This window comes from Elephantulus edwardii, unplaced genomic scaffold, assembly GCF_000299155.1.
Source record: "Elephantulus edwardii isolate Elephantulus edwardi_28Jun2011 unplaced genomic scaffold, EleEdw1.0 scaffold00004, whole genome shotgun sequence".
In the NCBI taxonomy this organism is placed as follows: domain Eukaryota; kingdom Metazoa; phylum Chordata; class Mammalia; order Macroscelidea; family Macroscelididae; genus Elephantulus; species Elephantulus edwardii.
This window is the reverse complement of record NW_006399754.1, coordinates 14586732-14610131: the sequence shown is the minus strand read 5'-3', so window position 1 is coordinate 14610131 and position 23400 is coordinate 14586732. Positions and strand designations below refer to the sequence as shown.

General features: G+C 42.6%; 1 protein-coding gene across 1 annotated transcript in view; it reads left to right on the top strand.

Moving 5' to 3' along the window:
- HS6ST3 (heparan sulfate 6-O-sulfotransferase 3) overlaps positions 1-21219 on the top strand; it is a 1181693-nt gene extending 1160474 nt beyond the window's left edge. The window contains exon 2 of the mRNA XM_006879568.1: positions 20523-21219. Within this exon, the coding sequence (XP_006879630.1) occupies positions 20523-21219 (697 nt within the window). The remainder of the gene's footprint in view (positions 1-20522) is intronic.
- The last annotated feature ends 2181 nt before the right edge of the window (positions 21220-23400 follow it).

Here is a 23400-nt window from a genome sequence, read left to right as displayed (position 1 = left end):
CTCCACCTTTCCAAACATGACAGTGTATGCTACCCTCCAGGAAGAAGCCTCTCCGAAGAGCTGGCCTCCAAGGCATTGCTGTAACAAGAGACAGAACCGGGGGGGATGCAGTGAGGATTCTGTGGTAACAGAGACAGAATCATAATGGAGATTTGTATTTTAATACTTAAATGATTGCCTAACATTGATAGCAGAATCTAAGGAAATCTGAAAGTAAGTAGTTAAACATTCTTTTATTAGAATATGACAAAATCTGGGCAAAGACGATTATTATCCCATCTTTAGGAGAATTTTCATCAAAGCTTTCAGATGTAAGCCCCCATAAAAGGACCCTTGCTCCTAAACATCCCAATTTAGCCCTTTTTCTTTCCCATGTTGGCCAGCTCTGAACAATCGCGGTGGTGATACCACTTCACTTCTACCCTGTGAGATCGGCACATTCCCTCAAAGCAGCACCTGAGAAATTTGCTCCGAAGAAAGCACAGCTGAACACGCATGGCCCGATAAGACAATCTCGGTGTACTATCTGGTGTTCTGCATTGCCCGGCTGGGATTAGAGCTGTGGAGTGAGACTGAATGGGGTCTTATCTCACTCTGGGGCGGCTCCAGGCTCCAGGTGGATGGCCGCATGCATAAACCACAGCTTTGCAAAGCGCCCGGAGACACCCTCGTGCCCAAATCCCAGCGAGGCAGCACAAAGCGGGGGCGCCTCTGAACCAAAGAATCCCGAAGTCCCTGAATAATGCATGAGAGCAGGACCCACCCGGGCACATTCGAACTGAACTGGGAGAAACTGTACTCAGCAAGATAGTAAAAGCCAGCCCCTGGAACATGCATTCCCTGAAATTTATTCCTGCAGCAGCCACTTGGGGAAAAGGGAAAACAAACGTGACAGCCGCCTGGAAATCATGACATTTTAGTGAGTCTGAGGCTAATAGGTTTGGTGTCAATATGAAACAGTGACGTGACAGGACTTAAAATGTTATCTTATTGATAAATAACACCTCCTTCTCCCAGGAAGTAAAGTTGAATGATCATCATTGAGAAACAGGTGACGTAATCCCAGAGCCTTTTATGTTGTGTTCTTGTTTGTCATCGTATTATGTGGGGCTTCCCATAATTAAAGTTAACCAGCACCTCTGCTTTGTAGGAAAAACTGCCTGTCAGAAGGCCTTTTCCTCCAGGACTGGACCAGAATGTAATCGAGTGAGGGCCCTCCATCTCTCTGATGCAGATGTCAGCACTGATGGAGCTGTGGTCCTGATGAGTGCATTTGATTTCACAAATGTTAGTCTCTAATTTGATATTCCAGCTGCTCATTAAATAGAAAAGAAACAAATCCTTTTGGAAGAATGCTTCCTCACCACATCAGAGCCTCAACTTGGCTGCCCCGGAGTGTTTACCTTGGGCCCATGTGCTGGTCTTGCCCAGGGCTCTTCCAGCCAAAAGACACAGAGCCAGGAGCCTGGATCACAGGACTGCCCTTGGCTCTCAGGTGTCCATGGCCTTGGTGCCCTGCAACATCAAAGCCTCGTAGAATATCACTGTTCCTGGCAAAGACCAGCTGGAAGTGTACACTGGCTGAATCGATGTTTAGGCATTTTGACAATGAAATGGATAATATTTTGTGGTGGTGATTTTTTAAAAAACAACTTCAAGAATTCTGTTCTTGAAATGTATTCTCTGCAAAAATACTTAGACCCTAAGATGTTTACCCAATTATTGTTTAAAAGCTCTTCCAAAAATACAATCAGCCTCATGTTCCAAAAGTGGACTATCGGTCACATAAATGATGATATATTCAAAATTGGAATATTATAATTGCATGAAAGTACATAAAAATAGGAAGATGGATGAGCAGCCATTGGCCAAACAATGGCTTCAAGCACTTGAAAGATCACTGGAGATGGCAAAGGACTTCGAGGTGCTTTGTTCTGTTAAGCATCAGGTTGCTGTGAATCGGAGGTAACATGATTGGAGCTCTGGTGGTCTGTGGTAAGAAGATGGACTGCGAGTCCAAAGGCATGCAGTTCTAATCCACCAGCTGCTCCATGGGAGAAGGATGAGTGATTTTCTCCTGGCCTCTGAAAACCCTCTGGCAGGTCAGCTATGAGTTGATTCCAACTTGATGATAACCAATAACAAAAATAAAATAACACCGAAGAACATTGTATTCTTATGAAAGAATATTAAATGAAAATAAAAAAGATTCACTCTGTATATTTAAGTTTTAAAATTATATAGCTTTGGAGGCCTAGTGGAAAGGAGCTGTGCCGCCATCTCAAAGGTGTGCAGTTCAAATACAACAGTTGCCCTGTGGGAGACAGATGAGCAGTCTCCTCCCATGCGGTTAAACTGCCTCTGAAAACCCTCTGGACAGTCAACTGACAGTGGTTACAACTCAGTGCAGAATACCCACAACAGCACATATACATAAAGACCTTTGGATGTACACACATACACACAAGTTGCTGTTATGTGCTGTTGAGTCTACTATGATTTATAGCAACCCTTATAGCAACCCTATACACAGTAGCTCTGAGTCTTGCTCTCTCCAGAGCCAATCTCCCTGCCTCTGACACAGCTTTCCTCACTACCCCAGTTATTGTGTCACTCCATCTCATCCGGGGTCTTCCTTACCTGTGCTGTTCCTTGGCACTTCCAAGCAAGGTATCCTTCTCCAAAGACTGGTCCCTCCTGGCTACATGCCTAAAGTATGTGAGTACCGTTGTTGTGTACCACAGATTTAGAACCAACCCATAACTGACTTTCTTGTGGGTTTTCAGAGGCAATTAATCGCATGGGAGGAGATTCTCAAATGAGGAGCAGCTTAATTTCACCTTCTCCAGAACAGACCTGTTAGTTCTCTTGGCACAATTCATGGTATGTTCAGTACTGTCCTCCAACAACAAAACTCAAAGGCATAAATTCTTTTTCTGTCATACTTGGTCACTGTCAGCTCTCTGATGCATAGCAAATAATTGTGAAGACCATGGCCTAGATCAAGTGCACCTTAGTCTCTAGATGGACATCCTTGCTCTTCAGCACTCTGGAGAAGTCCCTTACAATGAACTTCCCTAGTGTGATTTATCTTTTGATTTACTGATTTCTGGTGCCAAGAGTGTTGTTTGTGGAGCCAAGAAAGCTAAAGTTGTTAACAATCTTAATCTCTTCTCCATCTCTCATAAGGCCGCCAAGTGGCCCAGTGGTGGGAATCTTTGTTTTCTTGATGTTGACCTTAAATCCATATTGCAACCAGCAGTACTAGGCCCTCTGCAGCAGACGCTTCAGGCCCTCCTCAATTTCATCAAGTAAGGTCATCTTGCTGAAACTTTACTTCATCTGCATAAAGCAGGTTAATGATGAGTCTTCCTCCAACCCTAATGCCATTTTCCTCCTCATTAAGTCCAGTCTCTTGAATGATCTGTTCTGCATACAGATTGAAAGGGGATGGAGACAGGGCACATCCCTGATGACTGTGTCTCGTGGTTCAAGTATAGCTTTCACATGAGCACAATCAGGTGTTCTTGGTTTCCCATTCTTCTCAAGATTAGCCAGAATTTGTTGTCACACACACCACTCTCTCTCTCTCGTGTTTGCATTGTTGTGTGCCATCGAGTTGATAGATGGCCTTTCAGAAGGTTTTCAGAGGCAGTGAACTGCATGAGAGAAGTTTGCTGATCCTTCTCTCACTGAGCAGCTGGTGGATTCAAATCGTCTGCTTTTGGGATTGCAGTGCAGTTTCTTAGCACAAGGTGACCAGAGCTCCTTATATGTGTATATAAACATGCATACGTATGTGTGATTGCACACACACACACACACACACACACACACACACTTGTTGTTCTTAGGTAGTATTGAATTGGTTCCAACTCACAATGACCCAAAGTACAACAGAAAGAAACCTTCCCTAGTCCGACACCATATTCAAAGTCCATGATGCCTTTGATCACATTATTGTAGCCACTCTGTCAATTCACCTTCTTGACGTTTCCACTGACCCTCTCAAATGCCAAGTACGATAGCCTTCCTTCCTCAGGAATTGTTTCCTGCTGATAATATGTCACAAGTACACATGAGAGCATCTCATTTTTGCTTCTGAAAGACATTCTGGTTGCACTTCTTTCAAGAGAGATTTGTTTCTTATGCCATGGTCTTCTCAGTCACGGGCTATGTACCAGACAGCTGGGCAGTGACTAAGGATGACAGAAGAAGAATCACAGCCTTTGAGCTGTGGTGCTGGAGGAAGTACTGAGCATCTCATGGACTTCCAAAAGAACAAACAGATATGTCCTGGGGAAAGTGCAGCCAGAGTGCTCCTTGGAGGCAAAGATGATGAAGCTTCATCTTTCATACTTTGGACATGTAGCTTGCTGAGGCTATTCCTTAGAAAGGGACATTATACTTGCAAAGATGGATTGTCAGTGAATGAGAGGAAGACCCTCGGTGAGATAGACTAACATGGTAACTTCAGCAGTGGGTTCTAGTGTGTCAGAGATGATGAGATGATACAGGATAGGACAAGGTTCAGATTGGCTGTTGATTAGTTGACTATGAGTCGTACTTGACTGCACTAACAACAACAAATTTTTTATGTTCAGTGTTCTCTGCCAAGATCATAATTCAAAGGCACACATTCTGTGATCTTCTTTATGTATTGTCTGGCTTTCACATGCATGTGACATGATTAAAATACCATGGCTGGGGTCAGAGTGATATCTTGGTCTTCAAAGTGAGATCTTTGCTTTTTTTTTTTTAATTGGTTCATCTTTTCTTTAAAATTTTATTTTATTAATTTTAATGAACATTTACAGAGATTTTGGATTTCCATTCGTTCTTTGCTGCATTTTTCTCCCTGTCCACTCCTCTCCCCAGTTCACTTTTCTCAAAGTGATATCTTTGCTTTTTAATACATTAAAGAAATATTTCATAGCAGATTTGCTCAGTGGAGTATAGATTGGCACTTCCCTGGAACTGATTGTGGTTCCAAGCAGAATGTAGTATTTTAGTATTTAGTATTTTCTGCTTTTATTATGAAGTTGCTTATAGGTCTAGCTATGAGAATTTTTTTCTTCATATTGATATCTAATCCTACTGAAGACTCTAGTCTTGGTCTTTTATCAGTCTTCGTGCTTCAAGTGTTTTCCTCTTCAATCAAGGAAGGTTGTGTCATCAGAATACTGTACACTGGAAATGACTCATCTTCAAATCTGGGCACTGTGTTCTTTTCCGTGTAGTGCACCTTGGGGTTTTTTATTTTATTTCTTTTATTTATTATTATTAATTTTAATGAAAATTTACAGAAATTTTGGATTTCCATTCATGTAGTCTACCTTTTTAAAAATATTTTCTCAGCTATCAGATTGAATAAATATGTTGAAAAGATACAAAAGTGGTGACATCTTTCCTGAATTTAAACCATGAAGTATCTCCTTGTTCTGTTCAAATGACTGCTTCGTTTTCTGTGCATAGTTTCCCATTTAGCACAAATTAAGTGTTCTGAAATTTCCATTCCTTGCAGTATTATCTATAATTCATTATGACCCACACAGTTGTTTTTGCATAGTCACTGCAATAAAAGCAAACATCTTTCTAGTGTTCTTTGCAGCAGAGATTCATCCGCACTTACATGTCTCACTCCAAGCCCTCTTCTGAATTAATCCTGAATTTTTAAAGTTCCTTGTCAATGTATAATTTTACATATTTTTAAATTGAGCAAACTTTTATTTAGTAGTGATATTAATGACATAATTGAATACCTTCTGTATTCCACAGGGTTAACTTTCCTTAGAATGGACACAAACCAAACTCTGTCAGTCGGTTAGTCTGGTAACTGTCTTCCAATTCTTTTTTATTTTTGGCCTCGGTGAGTGAGTGCTTCCAGAGTTGCACTTGTTTACTCTGTCACATCCTGGAGCCCTGTCTTATACTAATGCCTTATTTTGTACTCTTTGTTTTAATGCCATCAGTTCTTGGTCATATGCTGCCTCTTGAGATGACTGAACAGAAACCAATTCTTTCATTTTGTACAGTGACTATATTCTTTCTGTCTCCTTTTGATGATTCCTGCATCCTTCCATTTTTCTTTTTGGCCCATAAAATCCTGCAGTATTGTAACTCAAGGCTTGAATTTTTCTTCAGTTTTTGTAGCCTGAGAAATGCTGAGCTGCGTCTTCTTCCCTTTCCATCTTGTAGTTCAGGTCTTTGCACATTTCATTATAGTATTTCATCTCCTCAAGTCACCCTCTGAAATCTTCTGTTCAGCATTTTTATTTCATTGTTTCATTCACTTTAGTTTTGTTCAACAGCAAGTATCAAAATCTGTTGTGACGTCCATTTAGCTCTCTTTTCTGTATTTTTAAGTGACTTTTCCCTTTCTTCATGTCCATGTTCTTAATGGCATCCTGTGGCTCGTCGGGCATTAGTGTTCAATGCGTCAACTCTCATTCTTGAGTTAGTTTCTGAACTTAGGTGAAACATATTTAAGCAAGTAGTTTGGCTCTTGTGGGCTTGATTTCATTGTCTTCAACTTTGAGTGAGCGAGTATATGAGCAACTGATTATCTGTTCTGCGTTCAGTTCCTGTGTGATGACTCTGTGGTGACTGATGATGGTGAGCTTCTCCGTGGACTAGTCTCACAAATATAGGCAATTTGATTCCTGAGTTTTCTACGTAGGGTGTTCCAAGTTCATAACACTCTTTTTTGTTGTTTAAAAAGTTAGTCACACACAAAAAAGTTATTCACAATGAATAAGTAAAATTCGATCATGCAATTCTCAGCATGGTTTCTGTCATCAAGACACAATTTCCCAAATACCAATCCTTCTTCTTGGTTTCCAACTTTAGCATTCCAATCACAGGTAGTTATCATTGCATCTTGACTGCATGTTTAATCCATTTCAGACTGCAGAAGTTGTTAATCTTCAATTTCTTCGTCTTTGCCAGTAGTGTTTGGTGGATACATTTAAATACTGGTGGTTCCTTGTGATATGGATATTATCCTATCACTGACAGCACTGTGTGTTAGAACAAGTATTGAAGATACTTTTTTTGATGATGAATATGACACCCTCCCTGTTTAATTAATTGCTAACCATGTGGACTGTATGACTGGTTAATTAAAAATGGCCAAACCAGTCCATTTAACTCACGATTGCCTGGGATATTGGTCTTTATGTCTTTCATTTACTTTTGACAACTTCCAAGTTTCCTACATATATTCTTCATCCATGCCATATTCCAGTCATCAGTGGATATTTGTAGCTGCTTCTTCTCATTTAGAATCACATCACATCACCCAGTGAAGGCCCCACAAACCTTTTTCCAGAATTATCCTTAAAGTTATCCCTACTTGGAGGAGGTATTTCTTCTAGTTGGAATACCTTCCAACCTGACAGGCTCATAGACAACTGACTTCTTTTTTATTTCCTTTTTTTAAAATTAATTTTAATGAAACTTTACAGAGACTTTGGATTTCCATTCATTCATTGTTGTACTTTTCTCCCTGCCCAATCTCCACCCCCTGTCCCAGTTCACTATTCTCTTTGAAAAGTAAAAGAAAAATTCTTTTATTGTTATACAGTCTCTTCCCACAAGTTCACTCCACTATGCAGCCTTCGTTCTGGACTCATGTCATGACAATAATACCTACTCATACATCCCTTTTATGTGAATAATTTGATCCTTCTTCACACCTGATCTTAGCTGAAAGCTCCGGCCACCATCAGTGATCCTGCTGGTATCTGAAATACACTGATAGCATAGCTTCCAGCATCACAGCCATGCACAAGCCCCCTCAGCACAGGAACCTGAGAGGCTGTGTACAAACATCCGTAGAATGTGTGAGAGGAGCAGTGAGGGCACAAGGGTTAAGCACTCAGCTTCCAAGTAGAACGGAAACACCTTGAACTTCAGCCGCAGCTTTACGAGAAAAAGACACAGCTGTCTGCTCGTGTAAAGGAAGCCCAGTGGGGACGTTCTGGCCGCCAGATAGTGTCCTTGAGTCAGAGCCCACTTGACCACACAGGGGTTTTCTAACACAGTACCTGAATGGAATGATCAGTACATTTTATCTTCTTTTTTTCCTGCTGTGACTCCTCAATGTTCAGATCCCTTAATAAGAAAAGAACATTCCATTTCTACTCCTATTGCAGACCGAGGGTAAAGTATTTTTATAATTATTAATAACAAGACAAACAACCAGGAATGAGATAAAACAGCGTAAAGACAGGGGCCCAGCAGTTCCAATGACTGAAGTGCCTCAAGCCATGCTTCTCTGTGTATTTATTGAGAATCAGGGGAAACAAATAAAGAGAATTCAGTGCAAATGAAGCCAAGCTCTTTCTATTGAAAACTTTCTGTTTGACTCAGGAGGGAGGGATCAGCAAATACAATGCAAGAATCCCTAAATCCTTAAGGATTGCCTTAGTGCCTCAGGGTGAACTCTAGCTTATACCTTGCCTCTCCCACATCCTGAAATAGCACTCGGTTTGTTACAAATATTTAGTATTGGCTTCCCATATACCCCAGATGATCTTTTTTTAAAAAAAAGCCAGCCATAAAAAGAAAGGCAAGACTAACTAAATCCAATCACACACTCACCCCCTCATGTATCAGTGTGGTTGAATTATAAAACTTAAGTTATTGTACAAAAAAAAAAAAAAAAAGGTAAGCAAAGTGGATTACAACCACATAGTTCCATAATGGCCAAACCACGAAGAGCCATGACCTAGCCGAGCTAGTCCATAATCCTGGCCATTCCAGCCAATGCTGTTCTTACCTTGCATCTCAGGAGTTGCTGTGCCAGAATTCATCACTGATGCACAACATGGGCAGCTGATGAGACTTTTACTATAGGCATAATTGGGAAATGGTTGGTAATGAGAGAGTCGTTAAGTGAGGAGCAGGTATACACGGTAATGAAAGCGAGGCTGTCCATCTCTTCCTGAAGGAATTGCTATAGATATTCCTTTCTATCTTACCAACTGAAAAGCCCACTATCTCCTGGCCGTATGTAAATGCAGGTTCCTTTGTCTGTCATAGTAAGAGCGCACTAAGGTGTGTGGTGTGGGTCTGTGTGGCTTCTGTGGGACAGAAGAGAACAACTTCTGCATGTCTCTTTCATCATAATACTGGACATCCTTGGAACCAATCACTGCACCACACACCCCACTGTTGAGCTCCTAAAGTTCTTTATTATGATCCTTAACAATCTCAGCTTCCCATTTCCCATTTGCTTAGAACATCAGGCTTAAATTCCTTAATTTGTTTTCAAGGCTTGAATAAAAGGCCTTTTCATCACTATGTCAAAGGCCAGCCTGATTGTTAAACTCTAACCGTGGCAATTCCCCCCTATCAGATACAGCACAGCGCAGATAATGCTCTATTGAAATAATGAAGAATGGGCAGGCAGTAATGAGCGTGCAGCACTAAAAAGAGTCAAAGAATTAATTCCAATCTGAGCATTTGGGAAATGACTCCAGCATACAGTACAGAAGTGCAGAGGGAAGCTCAATTTCACGTAGGGTAAAATGAAAGCTTCTGTGCAAGACTTCCAATTGCCTGTTTGCCTGTGCATGTGCTGAGCGAGGCCCAGAACGCTCCTTCAGATGCACCTTAGGTCTGCCTTCCATCCTTATGCTTCTGTGAGACCCACAAAAACTCCAAGCTGAGGCAAAACTTGGATGTGGGAGGAAAACGCAGGTCAAAGTTTGTTCCACAAGAAGAATCAAAAGAAACTCATTACTTCTCAAGTATTGCAAAGGTACGGAGTCACTGAGTGGTGTACCAAGTTGATATGCTGGGTACAACGGAAAGGTGGAGGTTTGACTCCATCAAGTGGCTCAGTACCTCAGAGGCAAAGCCAGGGAATCTGCTTCGGAAAACTCAGCAAATGGAAAAGCCTGTGGCATAGAGCTCCACCCTAACATGCATGGGATTCACCTGAGACAGAGTGGGCTCCGCTTCAGTAGTAGGAAGGCGGGCAGGTAGGGCTATGAGATCTGGGTGCAGGAAAACCTTTAGGTTGTGTCCTCCTTGCTGGCTAAGACCTCCGTGAGTCATTTTCTGGGTACGCCACCGTCACAATATCTGGAATAGTGTCTATAAAAATGATATACTTATTTATTCCACAAACACGGAACAATTGAGCCTGCCCTGTGTGTGTTGTGGAAGATGAAAGATGAGATATGTTCCCTGCTCTTAGGCTTCATAAAATGGGTTCAAGTGCTAAGACGTGTTCGCAGTTCACCGTCACAAAGATAAAGCATCAGAGGTTCCGGCTTTCGGGTAGAGAGGCCCCCGTCACCCGGAGCCTCAGGGATCAGCTGATGGGGGGCCTTGTAATTGATCTGGGTTTTAAGAGTGGTTCGAACTTGAATGGAGACCTTAACATTACTTGCTCAGTGTCTGTAAGGGTGAAGCTGGCAGTAAAAAGGAATCCCTCACCGAGAATGGTTGAAGACACATTTATCAATAGCACAGAGGAATTAGAACTAGGTAAATCTTTTCCGATGTATTCTTGTTGGATAAGCAAGGCATAGCATCATAAAACAGCTTTTAATCACTCCATCCTAAGTGATTGCAGTGACTTTTATGCCTCATTCTACCATTTCAATTATGATACCAGCAGAGCCTCCCTCGTGCAGTGTTAAGAGGAGTGGTTAGATGGGTGGGGCGATGGCAATATGGATGGAGGAGAAAAGTAGTAGAGAGAAAGCTAAGAGGAGAGGGAGCGAGCAGTGGCAAATGGGTATATGAATGGCTTGAATCTCTCTCTGATTTTCTTTTTTAAATTATTATTATGTGTGTGTACCCTTAAATTAAAAAATGTATTGCGATGGGAAAGTCTGCTGTTAGGGACCTCTCTACTCAAGAGCAACGTTGGTGTCTCTCTGGAGACCAAAGTGCGCGTGATACAGGCCATGGTCTTTGCAATCGCTTGTTATGCATCAGAGAGTTGAACAATGACTAGGGAGGATAGAAGGAGAATTGATGCCTTTGAGCTGTGGTGCTGGAGAACAGTATTGAATGTACCCTGGACTGCCAAGAAAACGAACAGATTCATCCTAGAGAGGGTTAAACCAGGCTACTCCTTGGAGGCAAGGATTCTGGGGCTTCGTCTGACATACTTTGGACATGATGTAAGGAGAGACAGGTCCTTGGAGAGGGACATCATGCTTGGTAGGGTGGAGGGACAGCACAGGAGGGGAAGACCCTCTATGAGGTGGATTGATTCAGTGACTGGGGCAATTGGGATGGGTGTGTCATAGGCAGTGCAATTGGCACAGGATAGAGCAGGGTTTAGGGCTGTTGTACAAAGGGTCGCTATGAGTCGCAAGCGACTCGGCGGCACATAACAACAACAAACAACAACCCTTAAATCAGATCTGACTGATACAGAAGGAGACTGCCCCTCCTTCTCCAGCAGAGCATCTGGTGGATTCAAACCGCACACCTCTATGATTGCAGTGTAACTTCTTGCCACTAGGCCACCAGAGCTCGCCTCTGATGTTTCTTCTTATCAACAGCCATGGTTCTGTGTTTTTCCCCTGCCTGTCTCTTCCAATAGCTGCTGATTCATCTCCCCGGTCTCGACATGCTTTGCTCCTGTTAGTGTCCAGCAGTTGGCTCCAAGCCATGGCAACTTCACAGCAACAGAATGATACACTTCTTGGCCTTGAGTCATCCTCCCAATCACTGCCACGTTCAAGTACATCACTGCTGCTGCTGCTGCAGTGTCAATCCGTCACGCCATGGGTCTCTCTCATCTCTTTGTCCTTCTTCTTCACCAAAATGATGTCTTCCTCTAGGGACTGATCCTCTCTGGTGTCCTAGCCAAAGTGAGCCTATGCTATGCTGTGATCTACAAGGCTTTCGTTAGCTAATTTCCTGAAGCCAATTACAAGGCTTTTCTTTTCTGCTGCGGAAGCTTCTCAGAACCTATCTACCCTGGTGACTCTTGGTATTTAAAATTCCAGTGGAAAGTTTTCCAGCATCATAGCAACATGCGAGCTACTACCGTCCAAGAAATGTGACAGATGGCTCTCTACTTTAGTCCACTTTAAACACTGTTGCTAAAGAAATCATTCTAAATAAATACTTCTTCCATTTGAACCACTCAGAGTTGCATTCAGAGTCTTTCGCAATTTCGTTCCAACATCTGGATCTAACGGCTGTCCCTTTCCATTCATCGCTTAACCAAGCATTTAGTAAGATGCAGACTATGAACTATCTGATCTACTCGGGCTATTGCACTTTCCTCCCGCTTCAATATTCCTACTTTATGCCTCACCTTCGTAATTTGCTAATGACTTTTCCCACCCTTCCTCCCATCAGTTCTTGAAGGCATTTTGTTCCTTTTTACGCCCTCCACATTTTCAAGAGCAGTTCCTTATACATAGTAAGCCCTCTAAGAGCATGTGCTAATTAAATGATTTGCTAATTATGAAGGGAGCAATTATACAATAAATTGCTTGGTGAAGCATAGGTTCTCAAAGCAGTAAAGGAGAAAACTAGTAATTTAGTATTAAAAATAATAAAAATAAACCTCATTGCTACTAATCATCTATTACATGACATATTCTCTTTTGGTTCCTCAAGTCTTTTTTGACCACCTCTGCGTATCAGCTATTGCAATAAAATGACAGGTGCATTAGAAGATTACATAGATTTAATACATTAAAAATATCACATTAGCATAGGAGATGTGTGTGTGTGTGTGTGTGTGTGTGTGTGTGTGTGTGTGTTGTTTTTGTGTGCTGTCAAGCCATAACCAATCCATAGCTGAGCCTCCAGTGGGTTTTCAGAGTAGAAAATCATGTGGGAGGAGGTTGCCTATCCTTCTCCTGGGGAGCAAGAGAGCAGCTAGCGATTTGAACTATGTGCATTTGGGACTGCAGTGCAGCTCCTCGCCACTAGGGCATCACAGCTCCCATCATTTCTTCCTCTCTCCCTCTCCCTTCTCTCCTCTCCTCTCCTCTCCTCCCCTCCCACCCCTTTCTTCCCCTTCCACCCCTCCCTTCCCCTTCCCTCCTCTCTTCTCTCCTTTTTCCTCTCCTTCCCTCCCCTTCCCTCTCCTCCTCTCTCCTCTCTCTCAACACCCCCTCTGGTGGCCCAGTGGCAAGAAGCTGTGCTGTGATCCTTAAGGCATACAGTTCAAGGCCACCAGCCACTCTGTGGGAGAAGGATGGGCAATCTCCTCCCATGTAATTAACTGCCTCTGAAAACCCACCAGAGGGTCAGCTATGGATAGGTTCCAACTCTGGTACACACGACCACCAACATTCACACACACACACAAATGACCTTGTTGATGCTGTTATGTGCTGTCAAGTCCAACATGACTCTTATTGACCCTATACAACAGATCTGAACCCTGTCCTAACCTGTGCAGTCTTCACCAGCTCTGATACACTTGAACTCATTTCTATAGTCACTGTGTCAATCCATTTTGTTGAGGGTCTTCCTTTCTTTTACTGACTTTTCCAAGCATGATGACCCTCTACAAGGACTGGTCCTTCCTAATAACAGACCCAAAACATGTGAGATGGAGTTTCACCATCCTTGCATCCAAGGAGCACCTTGGTTTAACTTTCTCCAAGATGAACCTATTTATTCTCTTAGTAGTTCATCGTATATTCAATGCTCTTAAAAATCACAACTCAAAGCATCAATTCTTCTGTCATCTTTAGTCATTGTCCAACTTTCAGATACAGAGTAAGTAACTGAAAAGACAATTACTTTAACCAGGTGCACCTTAGTCTTTAAAGTGACATACTTGCTTATTAGTACTCTGGAGAGATCTCTGACAGATTTTCTCACTGCAATTCATCTAGGGCTTTTTGTTTGCCTTTTACTGATAGTGCCAAAGGTGTTGGTTGTGGATCCAATTAAATTATTGACAACCTTGATATTAACCTTAGATATTAACATTATTATTATATATGTTCTAATATCTCTTTAAGCATTTCTTTCACCAGCAATTGGTTTTTAATATCTCCTGTCAGTAGGATTGCATATCTTCAATATAAATTCTGTATGTAATAAAAGTATTGAAAACATTCAGTGCTACATAAGTGAGCAACTTTTCTCTTTAGGTCTTACTTGTTCAAAGAATAAAGGGGCAGGGGGGATATCATTTGTTAAAGGGAAAAAACAAAGAGTGGTAGAGGCTGTGGGATAAGAGGCCTCAGGTCAAAGGACTAGATGTGACCAGGACCATCGTATACGACTTCTTAGTTCTGTGCGTGCAGCAGCGGACCTCATAGCTGGAAAGGTGGGAAAGGTGACTGTGAACTTTGGATGGGCCAGGAAAGACGGGAGGATTCAGGGGAGTAAAGAAGAGGTAAAGATCTTAGTGAGAAATGGCAGTGATGACCCTGTGTAACTTAGATGGGGTTTTTTTTTTTTGTTTGTTTGTTTTTAAAAATAATGATAGGCTCTTTAGTAAGATACTAAAATGGTTCTAACCCAGCATGGAATGGAGGTGCTCCATTTCTTTGAACTTTATGAAGCTACGGTGGCCCATGCCATGTTCAAATGATGACAGTATCTGAAGTAGCCTGCACACCACATTCCCTAATCTTTATGGATACCACAGGCATTTGCCGTCATTATCCTGGGCCAAGGACAGCACTTCTAAAGAGCTGCAATTGCCTTATGGGCAATCTTAAGTGAATCCATCCAGGATCCCAAAGAAGTAAGTGGCAGATGGAAAATGTGCTGACAGGATGCTGTCACCAATGCAAACAAGGTCATTGATCTCAGGGGCTGCAGAGCTGCAGAGACATGGGCAGAACCGTCCTTACCTCCTAGTGAGCATTCCTCTCTACTGACATTGCTAATTCCTTGGAAACTCCTTGAGGACCGTGTCTTAGTAATCTCTGAGTCCCCAGATGCACAGTCTCTGTGGTTAGCAAAGAGCGGGAGCACAATTAAGAAATGAGTGAAGAGCTGAAAGTGGGAAGGAAAATTTGTTTAGACCTAGTGGGTAAGAAGTTGTGCTGCCAGCTCAGAGCCAGGCAGTTCGAATCCACCCTACTCTCTTGCAAGAGAAGGATGGACAGTCTCTTCCCACGTGATTTACAGCCTTTGAAAACTCACTGAAGGGTCAGTTTTGAGTTGGCTTTGATTTGATGGCAGTGATTTTTTTTTTCTTTTCCTTTGAGAGATGGTATAGGTTAACTGTAGAAGCACAAATATGAGTGGGTGGTTATTCTGCTTAGATGTTAGTGAATGAATTAATGACTTTCAAGGAACAGAAGGAATCTATGAAGGGCAGCTCACTGACCAAAGCAAGTGAGGCTGAGTCTGTGGTAAAACCACAATAACTGTAGGATGTTGTTTCCTTTTTCTTCTTTACTCTTTGTTCTCTCGCTTATTAAAACTTCGATTCATTCCTCTATTGTGATGTTGGTAAAGTTAGGCCTAAAAGATCTCCTTTCCATGGTGTCACCTCTACTATGGCTTAGTGTCACCCCCACCGTGGGTGGAATAGCCTGGCCCTGCCCTCCGCTGCCAGGATTCAGTGCTGTACTAATTGGCCCATCCTACTCGATCCCACTCTATCTCTGAGGTCTTCCTTTAAAAATAATCTCTGAGGTCTTCCTCTCTCTTGTTGGCTAAGGAGACAACTGCTCAGATCCTGACTGGGGAAGGATGGGAGGGTATGTTTCAGTGGCCCCTTCCCCTTCTATACCACCTGCCTATTTCTGCCACAGACTCTAGGGTTACTTTGGTGTCACCTCCACTGATAGCGTCAAGGGGCAGACCCACCATCCCCCCTCTTGCTGATGCTATTGCTAGAAGAGAAAGCTGTAGATTTCAAACCTTTTTAAGTACTTTCATTAAAGACAGAATTGATATTAAAGGTACAGGGTTAGGAGAAAATGAGTTTCCACTGTTTGGGAGTGGAAGGGGATTCCTGGAATTGAAACAGATGTTGAAAACATTGCAGGATGCATATGTGGCCTAGAGAGAAACATCACGTAATCAGTGACTTTACACAGTGTTCTCTCAGAAAGCAGAGAAGTGAATACCGGTGAGGAAAAAACCTGAATTTGATCTATTAAATTCTAAGTTGTTTTTCTCCTTTTAGAGTTCAGTAATCTGAAATCCTACTGGGTTATTTTTACTATTTGTCTAAGTTCCTGTTGTGACGGCTTTATAGAATTGAGATAAACAAATAACAACAACAAAAACAGCAGTTAAAACCACAAGAGACTAACTACCCTTCATGAAAACAGCTATCTCTCCAATCTATTAGTACCAGGGCTGTGAGATGGGACAGCTTTGTCCTCACAAACATACATGTCCCACCAGTGCATGTCTGTCTCTTGGGTTCAGAGCTGGTTTCAGTTCATTGCAGGTTGTGTCCTTCGTGTTTAATCAATAGGACATTGTAAACGCATTTTCAGGTATACAAATTTCATGCTATTTAAAAATAATTTGCCATTTCAAATGCAGTGATAAATAAAGTAGAACTTGAAACCAAGAACATTTTGAAGCTTAATCAGTTTTACTCATCTTTGTGACTGAACAGATTCTCAACAAGATGAATGCGTCAGAAATTTATGGCCAATTTTACCAACCAAGACAAATGCATATTTCAACAGACTTCATTTTATCCTTCCTATCACTGACCTTTGTAACTGTCAGCCCTAAAACTATCTAGTTCTTATGCCTACTTCTAAAATGTATATCTATATACACTTAATATACATAAATGCACTTGAGATTTTTCCGATTGTTAACAAGTCTTGCCTTTTTGATTATAACCTTTTGTGATTTCTAGTTTTTCAGTTAACCGAATTATTAGATATTTTTTTTCAAACCCAATGTTAAGAGCTCTGTGATCTGCTGCCCTGCTGTGTCTGAAATTCTTAAAACTGACTGAATTCCATTATTTATCAACACCATTGTTTTAGTTATATATATTTTATAAAATTGTTTTGTGGAAAAAAAACCAGCCTTTGCTTATAGAACTGAAATATGAACAAGTCTCAATTTAGGGCCAAGGCAGGATTAATAATGGCGTGTCATGCAGCATTCAACTGCAGTAATAGCATCTCTGGGCAAAACTTTCTCGTCAACATTTCCTCACAGAACCCAGAAGCTGTGTCAGTGGTTTTCCGCTTTCCCTGCTGACCTTTTGGGAAATTTTCTTTCACTGATGGAATTGTCATTCTGTCACAGTGAAAGACAACAGTGTAACATAAAACAGTGAGTGGCAAACGCTGACGTGCGGGCTAGCCTCTCCTTGGCAGTTCCAGTAAATCCCTCCTCTGATTTCAAGAGAAGTGAGTGTTATTTAAGAATATGAAATCCCTAAGCACACTTAAGAAATGCCTACCTTACCTAATGAGGCTAGACATTTAGAATAACAGAATATAGGAAATGTGAGGACTTAAATATTACACCTCATTAAGATCTTTACAGGGCAGTATAACCCTTGATGCTGAGCTCATGCCAAATCTACAGAAAAGCGTAGAACTGACCCATAGAGTTTCCAAGATGTGAGCTTTATGGAAGCAGACTGCCTTATCTTCCTCCCTCCGACAAACTGGTGGGTTTGAACTGGTACCACCATTGGTACTAGTACTTTCAATTGATAGCTCAGAGTTTGAGCTCTGGTAGCCTGGCAGTAAGGAGTTTCACTGCCATACCAAAGGCACTGGGTTTGAATCCATCAGCTATTCTGAGGGAGAAGGCTGGGGAATCTCCATCATGTAGTTTGCTGCCTCTGAAAACCCACTGGTGTGTCAGCCCTGAGTTGCTCTTGACTCAATGGTACAAAGCCCCTGTATGTCTAGGCCTCTTTTTTTCCATAATACAGTGATGAAAATGAGATTTTTAAAGTCAGTCAGAACTGAGTTAAATCCAAGTTATATAAGTTTATCAGCAACATAACCTTGAGCTTATCTCATCATGCAGGCTTTGTTGCTGTTAAGTACCAGAGAGTTGACAAGTCATAGTGACCACAGGTCATGGTAGATGGAGAAGAAGGATTGAACTTGTCAATGATTTTATATTACTTGAAGCCACAGTCAACACAATAGGTACCAGTAGTCAGGAGAAAAGATGTATTGCATCGAGCTGTTCTCTGTCATAGACCTCTCCAACTTACAGAAGAGAAATGATGTCAGTTTGATGACTGAGCTGTGCCTTACTCAGGGCAGTCTTTTCCATCACTTGCTATGCAGCAAAAGAAAGGAAGACTGTCACCGAGATGGGCAGACACCGTGACTGCAGCAGTGGACAGCAGTGGACTCAAGTGTGTTGGGGATGATAGGGAGGGCACTGGATAGAGAAGGGTTGGGGTTTGTTGTCCATAAGGTCACTGTGATGTTGTACTAGACTTGATGTCACTTTACAACAAGTTTCACTGATCCTGTACCTGTCCACACATCATGTTCTTTTTCAAGGACTGGACCAATTTAACAACATGCCCAAAGTGAGAAGAAGCTTCATCATCCTGGCTTTTAGGAGCACCCTGGTTCTAATTTCACCAATACATATTTATTTGTTCTGTTCTTTTGGAAGTTCATGGGATATTCAGTACTCTTCCCCAACACCACAGCTCAAAGGCATTGTATTTCAGAAAGTCAACATGAAGAAAACAAAGATACTCACCACTGGGCCAGTTGGCAGCATTACAATAGATGTTAAAGAAACTGAGATTGTAAACAGCTTTAGTTTGTTTGGCTCCAAAATCAATGCTCTTTGTACCAGCAGCCAGGAAATGAAAAGAGGAATTACATTGGGAAAGTCTGATGTCAGAGACCTCTACAGAGTATTGAAGAGTAATGACATTAAATTGGAGACTAAGGTGTGCCTGATCCAGACCATAGTCCTTGCAATTGCTTGATAAGCATCAGAAAGCTGGACAATGACTAAGGGTGATAGAAAGAGAATTAGCTGTGTTGCTGGAGAAAAGTATTGACTATACCATGAACTGCCAGAAGAACAAGCAGGTTCATCCTGGAGAGGTTGAGACCAGGCTGCTCCTTTGGGGCAAGGATTCTGAGGTTTTGTCTGACATACTTTGGGCATGTTGCAAAGAGGGACCCGTCCTTGGAGAGGGCATTATGCTTGGAAGTGTTGAGGGATGGCAGAAGAGAAGAAGACCATTGATGAGATGGATTTATTCAGTTACTGGGGTAATGAGAGCAGACAGTAATGTGTCAGTAAAGTTTGCTCAGGATACAGCAGGTTTCAGGGCTATTGTACATAGAGTCACTATGAGTTGCAAGTGACTCAACAGCACATAACAAGAGTATTCTTTTGCTTTGTTTAGACAACAGCTTCTTGGCCTAGATAAAGATTTTGTATGAGCATAATTAAAGTCTTCTGGGATTCCCATTCTTCTTAACATTAGTCATAATTTGTTATAATGCACACATAGTCAAATCCCTTTGCATTGTCATAAAACACAAATAGACATTCTTCAGATATTATTTCAGTCAGGATTTATCTGACATCAGCAATGATTATCCCTGGTGCCTCTTATAAACCCAGCTTGAACTTCTGGTGGTTCTCTAGCAATGTACTGTTCTAGCCATATCTGGACAATCTTCAATAGTATTTTGGTTGCATGTGATCTCAATGATATTGCTGGATAACTTCCACATTCTATTGGAAAACAAGTGATCTGGTTATTCTCCTTAGGAATTAGGAAAGTGTTATTTCCCCCATTGTTTTAACTTCTCTGCTATCATGTCACCTAAAAGAGTCTTGAGGCATTGTAAGCTAAGGCTCTTAACCCAAAGGTTAGGGGATGACGGCCACCAACCACTCTGCTTGATAAAGCTTAGGGAGTCTTCTCCATAAACATCTACAACCTCAGAAAACCACCGAGGCATTTCTACTCTGTCTGCTAGGGTGGTTATGAGTCAGAATCAACTCCATGGCCATACTTTTTGGTTTGGCTGGTTTTGGTGTGTGTTGGGGATACACTTAAGTTACCCTATCCTCACCTCCCTTGTCTGTATACTGCACAATGTAAAATAGTGTAAAGAGAATATCATATTAACGTAGTTGGTGGCTCAATGACCTTAGATCAATTATTTTCTTTATATATTTGTGTATATTTGTCTTCCAAAGCCTCCTTTCTACTACACAGATTTATTGAAAGAATTAAATAAAATGCTGGTGAGGTAACAACTTTTAGTAAAACACGGGGTGTTCTCTTCAGGTAGAAACATTGCTACTGCCGAGAGTAAATTATTAGTAAATGCTTAGTAAATGCATCCTCTATTGCTCCCAACCCCGTTCCTGTCCCATTCAAGCAGGGAGGGGAAAAGCCAATAAACTTAGTAATGAAAAAATGGGCCACGTCCAGGCATGACGTGGGTATGTTACCCAAGTCCTGTTGGTAAGCACTCCTCAAGGCAAACAATTGCATGTGGTCATTTTAGCAAAGGACCCACTGCTGTTGGCTGAAGGTTTAGTAACCCATTCTAGAGACTCGGAATCTCCCTCCAGCCTCCGTCAAACACTGACCCTTCTTTACTTTCTTGCAGGAATTTCTATTACATCACGATGTTGCGGGACCCGGTGTCGCGTTACCTAAGCGAGTGGAAGCACGTCCAGCGAGGGGCCACGTGGAAAACGTCTCTGCACGTGTGCGATGGGAGAAGCCCCACCCCGGACGAGCTGCCCACCTGCTACCCGGGCGACGACTGGTCCGGGGTGAGCTTGCGGGAGTTCATGGACTGCAGCTACAACCTGGCCAACAACCGGCAGGTGCGCATGCTGGCCGACCTGAGCCTGGTGGGCTGCTACAACTTGACTTTCATGAACGAGAGCGAGCGCAACAGCATCCTGCTGCAGAGCGCCAAGAGCAACCTGAAGAACATGGCCTTCTTCGGGCTCACGGAGTTCCAGCGCAAGACGCAGTTTCTGTTCGAGAGGACATTCAACCTGCAGTTCATCTCGCCCTTCACGCAGTTCAACATCACGCGCGCCTCCAACGTGGACATCAGCGAGGGCGCGCGCAGGCGCATCGAGGCGCTCAACTTCCTGGACGTGCAGCTCTACGAGTTCGCCAAGGACCTGTTCCAGCAGCGCTACCACCGCACCAAGCAGCTCGCGCACCGCAGGGACCGGCAGCAGCGGCGCGAGCAGCGGCGCCTGCAGCGCGAGCAGCGGGGCCACCGCTGGCCCAAAGAGGACGGGGCTGTCACCGAGGACTACAACAGCCAGGTGGTCAGGTGGTGACCCCCCTACACCTGGCCCTCTCCTCTCCCCCGGGAAAGGGGAAGCCATGCGGGCACGCAGAGACCTTCGCAGAGACCTTCGTTGCATTCCCTTGGCGAGCGAGGAAGGCCATCTGACCCATCTGTGGCTTCATTGGGACATCTGCTTCCTCTTGTCTTCATCTTTGTCCAGCTGGTTGGAGAGGATCTATCTTGTTTTGCTTTTATCCCTGACTTTTTTGTTTTTCTTTTTTTTTGGTTTCCCCATCAGTGCAATCAAGTAGAGGAGGGAACTCAGCCAGATCTCGGCCACCGGAGAGGGCCTGCCAAGCAGAGAGAGAGGCACAAACGAGAGGACAGGCCTGCCATGTTGGCAGCACGCACACTGTAGCTGGGGTGACTGGAACCCGCGGTGGCACACGTGAAAAGCCAAATGACAGCTTGGAAAGTTCTGTTGAAGCTGAGCCGTTTGTCTCTGTGATGGAACTATCTGTTCACAGAGAGGACAGAGGACTTGCAGCACTTAGCTGAGATTTCAGCCAAACTGCACTTGGGTGTTGGTGCTCTTCGGCGAACTCTCTTTGAAAGTGGTTTAAATAACAAGTGTGATGTGTTATTTTGTTGAAGTTAAACAAAAGTTCTATATGCTTAAGCATTGCTAGAGACCCCTAGTCTACAAAAACATCATAGCATTAACCCCGTGCTTCCTCTCCCACCTTTTGGGAGAGAGGAGTACATGCAGACCAGGAAAGGTTGTGGCTTTGAGAAGTAATGAAAACTGGTAAAGGCTTTTAGTACAAACCTCGTTCTCTTATTAATACCTATCTAGATCATGCTCTATCAATTATTCTTTTCATCGAGAGAAAGGTTTGCTAAACTAAGCAAAGCAGGACAGCGCTATGTCTAACCTTCTCCAAGTAGCGATAAAACCTTAGTTTTTAAGAGAATCTTTCAAAAGAGTGCTTTCATTCTTTTAAAGGAATACTTTAGTGGTTCACCTTTTGAGAAGAGCCATGTTCTTTGGAATGTAGAAATGGCATTAAAAAAACAATTACGCCTGAGAATTCAAATATTTAGCCCACATGTATATAAAATCAATCTGGAGGTCACTGAATAATGCTGACTTAATTGAAGCAACTTGAAGTATGCTTTCTGGGATGACTATCATGAAAGTTTAGGCAGACTCTACCTCGCACATCTTGAATATCTCTACCCTATAACTTGGTATCTCCTCTGATAACCTTTACTTTAATCAGCAAACCAGGTTGACCTGCAGACTGGGCTAGTGTGTATGTATCAAGCTGGCAAAAAATTCCCTCCATTGCTTAGTGCTTTTCATCTTTGCTTTTCTTCCATGACAGAACACTTGTTCAATAAAGCAACAAGAGGCGGGGGGAATAGGAAAGAAGAAATAGAAAGCCTTTAGCTAACACTTAGTTGAAGGTATAGATAGGGTACAAAGTTTTGCAATAGACAGGTATCATCACCTCCTTCATGGAGCTGAACAGTAAATGAGGGAAACAGCATATCAGACTGAAAGGTCTACTTCAGTGATAACAAAGATGTTGGATGCTTAAGTCAGCTTTAAAATGACCACCTCGCAGCACCCAGAATGTTCTCTCTGGGATGAGAGTCAGTCATCCTGCAAGCATTCATCGATTGACTCCCTGCCAATCATCACACCAGCATCTCTATTAACATTTGTCTTTCACTCTTCTCAGCTTCATCTGTCATGCAAGGGATGGCACTCTTATGAGTGTCCCTCATGTCCCAGACTGGGAGTGTTCTTCTCTATATCTTACATCTACCCACTTCAAAAAGGGAGCTCTGGTGCCTTTGTGATAAGAAATTGCGCTGCTAATGCTAAGGTATGTGGTTCGAATCCACCAGCTGCTCCATGGGAGTAAGATGGACAGTCTCCTCTTGTATGATTTGCTGCTTCTGAAAATCCACTAGAGGGTCATCTCATCACTTCTGATTTAACAGTATACAACCACCACCACCCAGTTCAACAATTACTTGCCCCCATCTCATAGATGACAAATACGAAATCCAGACTGGAAAAGTCATTTCCTCACAAAAGAGGTCTAGCTGACTGCAAAGTGCAAGCTCTTTTTACTCCATCATGTTGTTTGTCCATATGGAGTAAGGGCTCAGGCTGTCAAAGCTTCCTGCCAATCAAGCATGAAGCCAGCTGGTCTTG